At 35.5% G+C, this 9,748-nt stretch overlaps 1 protein-coding gene across 1 annotated transcript; it reads right to left on the bottom strand.

Annotated features, from left to right (window-relative positions):
- Positions 1–5,963: 5,963 nt before the first annotated feature.
- On the bottom strand, positions 5,964–9,097 carry LOC128654172 (ADP-ribosylation factor 1). The gene has a single exon (XM_053707939.1). The coding sequence runs from the start codon at positions 9,046–9,048 to the stop codon at positions 8,503–8,505; it is 546 nt and encodes a 181-aa protein (XP_053563914.1). The 5' UTR covers positions 9,049–9,097; the 3' UTR covers positions 5,964–8,502.
- Positions 9,098–9,748: the final 651 nt, after the last annotated feature.

The raw sequence follows: 9,748 nt of genomic DNA, 5'->3' as shown, positions 1-9,748 counted from the left end.
TTCCTAAGGAATGAAACTTCAAGTTCTAATTCATTGACATTAAGTACCTGAGCTACAAACTTATTTACAGCCGTTTGCATGCATACTCAATAAAAATAAAATCACCAGGATTATTATTAGTTTTCTTTCTTTCTGTTGTACAGCCTAAAGTTTATTGTGCATGTCCATAAATGAGTTTATTTTAGTATCCAGTGATGAGGAATATGGCTTGTATTCTACAATACCTCTTCCTACTGGCTTAACATAATGTGTTTGATGTGTTTGTGGCAAAGAAGATACGCCTTCCCATCTTTCATTTAACATGGCACAGTTTTCATTAATCTGCTCCTTACTGATGAACATGATTTTCATATTCTGAATGTTTTTGGTGGCAACTTGATAAAAATCTTTGGCGCTATTCATTACAGTTCCTCCAAGGCAAGCCCTCCATACAGTTGTTTATACTGTGCCACCAATTCCATCAATTAAAACTAAATCAAAGGAAGTTGCACAGTTGAAGTACAGAGGCTATTTAAATATTTAGATTTAGCTTTCTTCAACCACACCCTTTCAATCAACCACACAGTCTGTAAAAATCAATTTACCAAGGGACTTTGGGATCAGCTGATCAGATATGTGTAAATATTTTTCATTGAAAGTGGGAACTAAACAGAATGTTGTGATTCTGTTACCAACATATGATGATTCCATTACCAGCAAATGGGTGACTCCAATACCCAAAATTATGAGATAGAAAAATATCTTAGAACCCCCTCTTTTTGGTATTGAGCTTGCATTGATGAACCTTAATACAAATCTGAATTTCATGGTACTTATGAAGGAGTAATACAACTTTTGTATCTTTTTTGGTAACAGAATCACCTTAATTAATGTATGCTTTTATTTAGCCACAATCACCAAAGGAAATTACTTATGTGTGGAATTTAACTTTTATATCCTTATGTTAAACCTTATTTTGATTGGATCATATGCAAATAAGTAAATTCCTGCACATTTAACTTTTTTTTATCCCATGATGTGATGAACTATAAATAAATCATAATTATTTTGCAATATTCCAAATATATAGCACCTCAACTGAAAAACAAAGCCAAAATCTGGTCCATGTTTTCATGGAATTTCCCATATAAAGCCTGTTACATACAACCCATTGTACAGTTATAGAACAAAGAAAAGACTCAGGTGCTACTTTTAAAACACTACAGCATTTAGGAAGAAAATAATACCATTTGGAGTTAATGAAACGCCTGCGACCTCTGAAAATTTTTGAATGGTGAATTAATTGACAGTTTCAACATCTTTAAAAGGCACAAAACACAGCCTCTGCTATTGAAAAAAAAAAACATGTCATTAACAAACCTAAATTAAGTTAGATACAAAATAATGAACTGACATATTCCTTTTTAATCCTAACTGGGTCAACAAGGAATAAAAAAACTCTTCAAAACTCAAATACACAGATGGAGAATCAATTGGGAGGTGATGCTAATGAATAGGGAAGTGTTATGCTCCATGTGATGAGCTGTTACTGTCCACAGGATACAAAGTGCTTATCTAGTGCTCACTGCAACACAGACTTATAATTTCTCAATTCCTTGCAAGTCTTTGCAGAGACAAGCAATAAACAAATCAATAGTTTTTATCTTGCAAAATTATTTCAGACATTTATACAAAGCAAATAGTGGTTTAAAGGGACAGTATACACTCATTTTCATATAACTGCATGTAATAGACACTACTATAAAGAATAAGATGCACAGATACTGATATAAAAATCCAGTATAAAACTGTTTAAAAATTTACTTAGAACCTTCCTGTTTAGCTCTGTTAGGTAGTTGGAAAGCCCACTGCAGGTGGCAAATAAGACAACCCCTCCCCCCTTCTTTTGCATATGAAAAGACCCTTTACACAAACAGGAGCAAGCTGGAGTAGGTATCTGACGGTATTCTCCTACAACTTTGGAGGTTGATTTGGAGTCTTAAAATCAGAGCAATATTATTTAAAAATAAGCAAAACTATACATTTAAAAAAAACAAAAAAAAAACGTTATGGGCTATATAAATAGATAATCTACAAAACGTTTATGCAAAGAAAAAAATGAGTGTATAATGTCCCTTTAATTATATCATAGAAAGTTTATATTGGTTCTCAGAAAATAACTATATTACAGGCTTTAACCACTAACATTTATTTTTCCTTTACATTTTCTGGACATAAAATAATTTAGGATAATAGTTGTTTTGTATTTCCTGATGGCTTTATAATTATAATGAAACCAAATATATGTAGTAAATATAATTTATTTGTACTAGGAGAACTTAAAGTGAATGTAAAAGTTGATGCTAAAGTGCCCGCTTTTTAAAAATTTGATTAAAAACAGGGGCACTTTAATTCATCAAAATTTACATTTCACTCGTTGTGAAAAAATACTTACCTTTTAAACTTGACCGCTGCTCCAGCTTCCCCCGGTCGCCGCAAGCCATTTCTGACATAAGAAATTATGGATAGGTCATCCTCCAATCACGGCTTCCCCCCCTGAGGAATCAGTGTCTGATTTGAAGCCTTGATTGGAGGAAGCCGGATGCCTCATTTTAGACCCAGGAAGAGGCTTTGCGACGGGCGGAGGAAGCTGGAGCGGCTGTCAAGTTTAAAAGGTATTTTTCACAACAGGAGTGAAATGTAAAATTTTGATGAATTAAAGTGCCCCTGTTTTTAATCGAATTTTTAAAAACCGGGCACTTTAGCATCAAAATTTACATTCGCTTTAAGTAGTCAAAATTGAACGTTCATGATTCAGATAGAGCAAGCAATTTTTAACAACTTTCCAATCTAAATAGATTATCAGATTTGCTTTGCTCTTTAGGCATCTTTTGTTAAAAACTAAACCTAGGTAGGTTGATAGGAGCTAGCAGATGTCTTTTGAAGTCTATGGAAATTGTGTTTGCAACTATGTATAACATTGCTATAAACACTGCGGGAACCACTGTTGCCAGATGGCTAAAGACACACGTTTCCTCCTGAGTTCATTTAAAATTACCCTTTAACAGCGGATACCAAGGGAACTAAGCAAAATTGATAGCAGAATAAAGTTGATGAAATTGTGATGTTCTCTCCAAATCATTTAAGTTTAATTATGATTAACTATAATTATTACTGTCCCTTTAAGAAACTAATTAAAAGTAGCTATTTCTTTTATCAAATATCAAGTTTGTCTAACTTTGCTAGTAATAATCCTTATATTAAAAATTATTAATCTGGGTGATAAAATTATTAACACATTTTGACAAATTACAAATAACTAATGATAAGCACCATTAAAGAAATATAGTTCACTTTGTGCTGCAAACCTTGAAAAGAGCTCAGAGTCTTCATATTAAATATATACCTAAATAAATCTTGAGCCCTATACCCTTCTCTGAGCATGGCTTTATATACTCATTTGTGGAATGGAGCTTCAAACTGCACATGTGGTGGCTAAGCTTGCTCTACCATTGTATTATTATGAAGGTATCTTCCCTCTCCTAGACTAATCAAGGAATTATTGGAATACACATAATACAAAGTAAACAAACCTCAGTTCCTTAGCAAAAATGATGTGCTTTATATTCTATATCCTGCAAAGACTGTTCTCCATCACATTTATTATGGCAGCATACACCATAAGTTTAATAATAATAAAAAAAAAGAAGTTAAATATAAACAAATCAATTATATTGCCTATATATTTAGTAATGCGTTATGGTTCAATAAATATATTAGAAGTGAAAATTATTTCCATTGCACATGGCATTTTTTTTTACAGACAAAGGGATATTCATCTAGTATATGACTGGTCTATCATCAGCACATGGAATCAATAGGGAAAACAGAACATAGACACAAAACCAGGTTACAGAGAAACATGAAAGAGGAAACAAGGATGGGAGGTGAGTGACAGGACAAGTAAAGACATCAGTAGTTTCTTGAAAAGCCTGGTCAAAAAGTTAACTCTTAAAGGGACACTGTACCCAATTTTTTTCTTTTGTGATTCAGATAGAGCATGCAATTTGAAGCAACTTTCAAATGTACTCCTATTATCAAATTTTCTTCATTCTCTTGGTATGTTTATTTGAAAAGCAAGAATTTAAGTTTGGATGCCGGCCCATTTTTGGTGAACAACCTGGGTTGTCCTTGCTGATTGGACAGCACCAATAAAAAATTGCTGTCCATGGTTCTGAAGCACAAATTTGCTGGCTCCTCAGCTTAGATGTCTTCTTTTTCAAATAAAGATATCAAGAAAACGAAAAAAAAAAATTGATAATAGAAGTAAATTAGAAAGTTGCTTACAATTGCATGCTCTATCTGAATCACAAAAGAAAAAATGTGGGTACAGTGTCCCTTTAAGCTGTTTCCTGAATGTTTGTAGATGTTACGTAGATCTGATGAGTGGTATTTTATTCCAGAAGTGCTATTGGTAATGGGATCTTTCCTTTCCTGTTATTTGTGTTTAAAACAATGGTTATGAGCCGAGATGCCTGATTGGTGCATGGCAGGAGGAACATATCCTGAATATGCTGGGGATCACTTTTTTTGATGGCACTGTTGATTTTTAAAACATAGCCTAAAAGTTATATGTTACTTCATTGGTAGCCAGGGCAATTTGATCAGTTCTTCTGAAATATTGTCATACTTCCTATTTTTTTGTCATTATTCAACCTACAGTTTCTTTTCCAGCCTGTAAGGATAAGAAATTGGAATCTGACTTGCAGGTGATCAACATTTTTAAGGCTTCAGATTTCCTTGGTCTAATATGTTTGATATTTTGCTGATCATTCACAGGATTGGATGTTTGGTTACTTCAATTTGAAATGTAAATGAAGTTCTCTGCTCTGGCGAGATTAAGTAAGAAGCATTGTAACCTTGTATAGCTTCAGACGCTCCTTGAAAACTCACCTATTTAGAGAGGCTTACCATCTCTCCTCCATCCTTCATCTGAACCAAACTAATGCATATACATGAACTGCCTGACTCACTGCTGCAAATACAACCAATGTAACAAGCTACCCCAACCTTATGTCTCTGCACTATAAACCTATAGACTGTGAGCTCTCCGGAGCAGGGCCCTCTTCCTCCTGTACTAGATTTGTTTAGTTTTGTTATATTTTATCATAAATCTTTGTCATTGTATACCCCTATCATTGTGCCCAATGCTACGGAATTTGGTGGCGCTATACAAATAAATCATAATAATAATTGTAAGTACTGCGAGGTACTGTAAAGAATTTTAAAAAGGCATATTTGAGAGCTGTATATCTCACTTTACAATGATCTTGATTCAATCGAAAGACAAATAAATAACAAAAAAAAAACTCAAAAAAGCCCTTAAAGATTGTGTGATTTCTCTTTGTGGGGCGAGTTTTGATCATCAGACCAACAGGGCCCATTTCAGGCTTGTGTGAGCTTGCCTTAAACACTAGTTAAGTAACCTCTCAGTCACCTAAAGTGTGGTGTAGTTAAATACTCATGATTGGGATAATTGAAAGCTTGCACAAACAGGAGCAGCATTGAACAAGCAGTAGCTTGTGCAATGCTAAATGCATGCAGTATATCGTGTATTGCACGATGCTGGGTGGACAGGTTCCCGGTAGTGAACCGTGTCCACCCAGCCTTTAATAAATGGGACACATAAAGCAGCCATTATCCAGTCTTGTACGTTTTTGAGTCACAAGTGACAGCACAATCGTTAAGAGTTGTATGCTTGCAGATATGGCAAAGGTTTGACACACTTGTTAAACAAGATGGAAGATTGTGTTGGCCCCATGTAGATTCCACATACTGCTTACATGGCTCCATTTCCCATGTTGTCCATGGTGACTGTTTTAGTTGTCAAGATGTTAAAGCTTTATTTGTCAGGTGGAAAGAGAAATAATTTAGTGCAGTGTCACATTCCCAGGTTTATCCTTTACTTGTTGCATAATCATGACTTGTTCTTTTTTTTAGAACAGATCTCTTTATTATAGTGCATTTCAGACAAATTACAACATAGTTAAGAAATAAAACAAAAAGAAGAAAATCAAACCTAGGTCCAATTATACATCACTTATATCACACTTCATAATAAATTTATACAAGAAATAAAGAAAATTTAGCTGTAAAGCTTCAAAGTTTTTTTGTTTGTTTTTTTATGAATGAAGATATGAAAAACGGTCTCATTTACAGACGTCAGTAAATATATATATTTTCCTAAATTTTTAAAAGATCAACATTCTCCAAACCCAATACAGATGGTTGATAAATCTTAGATTTGGTTTAAAATGAACATGGTCTACCCATAATTATATACTAGGGTATCCAAACTTCTGCAGTGTTATATTCCTAGTCTCAAGTACGAGGTGAAACAAACTACCATCTAAGATTTGACCAGGCTTTTTTTTTTGTAAATATATATTTTGATTAAAAAAGAAAAAAATGCTGGTGTTAACGATTGTTTGCCATGAAGGGCAAAATAAGGTGGCAGATTATCCACAGAAAACCTGACCTTAACTGCACATTTAGCTGCTTAAGAGATGTATTATTAATACCAAGCAATCTTTTTTATAAAGTCTAATGAAGTGGCAAAAATTCTCCCTTTTGTTTGGGATACATTGCCCCAATTGATAAAAACCTATTCAAGTTTAAAACAGTTACATTAGTAATTGTTCATTTAAATAAAAATTTTGCTAACAATTTTGAAAATGTATTGTATGCCAAAGTTGTGACTATTCAGTAATACATCATAGCCAAAGCAATCAGAGGTGAACTCTTGAAAATCTGCCATCAATAAGAAATTTGCCAAAACATTTAATTCTGGATGTTTTTCACGACTAAATGATGTGACAATTATATAAACTCAATGATTGATAGAATTGTATACTTATATTTGATGACCTTAAGGATACATCCAATTGAGGATATTTTTTCTCTCTCTAAGTAATGGATATTCCCCAGAGCATTCTCCGGACGCAGCCAGTAAACCTGTCTTGACCCTAAAAGTGCAGAATCAGGACAGCTCTACTTAAGGGATTTTTTTCCCCCCCGACATGCAGACAAGGCAAATTGCCAAGTCCAGTTAAGTTGTTTAAATACTCCTCAGGGATATTGCTCCCTGAGAAAGCCACTTTCACCTGTAACCCTCGCCTCCACTGTTCTTTAAAGGCCCAATAACAGTTCTTCTAATGAGTCTATAAGCAGAGGGGCACCAAATTAAAAGACACAAAAATAAAAAATAAATGAAAATGGTTAGTAAATTAGATTACTGTACAAATTTCCTTCTAAAGTAGGACATACCGAAACGTTGGTAATCCCATTAAAATACATTAAACAAATAGTTAAGGAGTGGGAGCAGACATCTCAGAAGCCTCCACAAGCTTGGCTAGCAATATTACATGAAGGTCTTGTAGAGAAACATGATGAAAAATGCTGGTGACATTTTACATGAACATAGTATAAAATTAAAACAAGCAAGGTAGGATGGGTTTATATTTGTATGTGTCCATTTATAGAGAAAACAAGTTTTGCAACACAAATTAATATTACATTTACTTACAGCTTCTTGGAATTCACTTCAAAAAGATCTTTACCTAAATATAAAATAACAGCATTCCCTTATGTACAGATTTACCAGAAAGGCTTTTGAGCAGCTAGGACTTCCTTAACCATGGGATATTATGGGGAAGCTATAGGAATCAAAAGGGAACTATGTTGCTTTTTACATATTTCTGACTGCAGATACAAGTCACTATAGACAACATATCCCAAATCTAAAGGGATAATTCAGGACAAAAAGGTGAGATGACCACCTATTTGATGCATCTGTACAAATGTTGGAAACTCAAAAAAGGGGAGAAATATATAGATTTGTATTTTTTTTTATTTATTATTATTTTAATTTATTTTTTAACACATGCACGTGGGAGTATGCCTTTAAAAACAACCAAGTCCACTGTACCTTTAACCATACATACAAGAAGCTAAACCAAAATTTGGAAAGCAATACAATTAATTTACAAAATAACTATTATGCTGGTCCACAAAACAATATTGCCACTTAAAATTAACCTTCAAATTAACCAGTAACAAACCACATCCAAGACGTTACTATAATTGTTGCCATGACAGTAGCAGCACTTTCTAAAAGTCTGAAACTGCTCTGGTAAACTTTACCTGAGTACTGCAGAAAAAACAAGTTAAACCGTTGGCAGGACCAGGTATCATAATCAGTCTCCCCCTCTCTCCAGCAGCAGTAAAAGGGGTAATGGTTAGCTGCTCAGATATGTGAGTGGTGGGTAGTGTTTTTGATAAGTTAATACTGCTAAGCATGTTTAAGGCACAGTGTGAGATCACTGCTCCCACTCGCACAGGCGCGAACAAGCACACACAAACAGAGGCTGCAGAGGTGCTGGCAGCTCTGCAGAGATGCTGAACAAGGTGACAGGTAGGTGGAGGCGAGGTGGATAGGGAAAGGGCAGTGTTCACTAAGAGTGATCACTTCTGGTTTTTGAGCTGATTTGAGAGCCAGTCCAAACCCTCATATAAGCCGTCTCCACTAGTGGCACAGGTGGCCTGAATGTACCAGTTTCGATGACGAAGTGAATGCAGACCCACTTTATCTGTGATCTCTGCAGCATTCATGGCATTTGGAAGGTCCTGCTTGTTTGCAAACACTAGCAACACTGCATCCCTCAACTCATCTTCTGCAAGCATCCTTGTTAGCTCCTCTCTGGCTTCGTTGACTCTCTCTCTGTCATTACTATCAACCACAAAGATGAGACCTTGAGTATTCTGGAAATAATGGCGCCACAGGGGTCTGATTTTATCCTGGCCACCCACATCCCAGACTGTGAAACTGATATTCTTATATTCTACAGTTTCTACATTAAAACCTATGGTTGGGATGGTGGTCACAATCTCGCCGAGCTTTAATTTGTACAGGATGGTGGTTTTTCCAGCTGCATCCAAGCCCACCATGAGAATTCTCATTTCCTTCTTCCCAAACAGGCCTTTAAATAAATTGGCGAAGATGTTACCCATTGTAGTGTCTTTTTTACCTCCTTCTTCCCAATTTCCTCCTCCCGCAGAGTCTCTAATCATGACTTGTTCTAATGCTAGATGGGATCAGGACCATAATATTCCCAATACCAATATAGTGTCACTCTAGGGGGTCAATTTATCAATCCCTGAACGGCCCCTAATGTATCTGTTTCTGCACGAGCCTTCAGGCTCGTCGGAAAAAGGAGTTAAGAAGCAGCGATCTTGAGACTGCTGCTCCATAACTCATATACCTCCTTTGAGGCTGTGGTCTGCAATCCGCCCAATCGTGTACGATTGGGTTGATAGAGACCCCTGCTAGCGGCCGCTTGGCCATGAATCTGCAGGGGACAACATTGCACAAGAAGTTTACCAGCGTATGCTGTCGGCATTCAACAATGTCTGGCGGACATGATCCGTTACACAGATCATGTCCGCCAGACATTGATAAATCAGTCGCTAGACCTTAAAAATGGCTATTTCGGTCTCAAAACAAGATCAACATGAAAGGAGTATGTAAAAAATCCTCTAGATATTCTTTATATGACTTTGTCACAAAAGAGTTATCTGAAACATACAGAATCTTCTATGTCTGAATTGGTTTTCTTCAGCATGGTACCAGTGTTTACTACATTTAAAGATGAAGGGAGAAAAACCTGTCAGCACTTTTAAAGTTGTATGCATATTCAAAGTAAATAATGAT

Source organism: Bombina bombina, chromosome 3, assembly GCF_027579735.1.
Source record: "Bombina bombina isolate aBomBom1 chromosome 3, aBomBom1.pri, whole genome shotgun sequence".
Lineage (NCBI taxonomy): Eukaryota > Metazoa > Chordata > Amphibia > Anura > Bombinatoridae > Bombina > Bombina bombina.
The sequence above is the reverse complement of the archived record's forward strand: the minus strand, read 5'-3'. Positions and strand labels throughout refer to the sequence as shown.

Bases quoted from the DNA above. Each gene is read 5' to 3' on its own strand.
- LOC128654172 (XM_053707939.1), bottom strand. From the start codon at position 9,048: ATGGGTAACATCTTCGCCAATTTATTTAAAGGCCTGTTTGGGAAGAAG.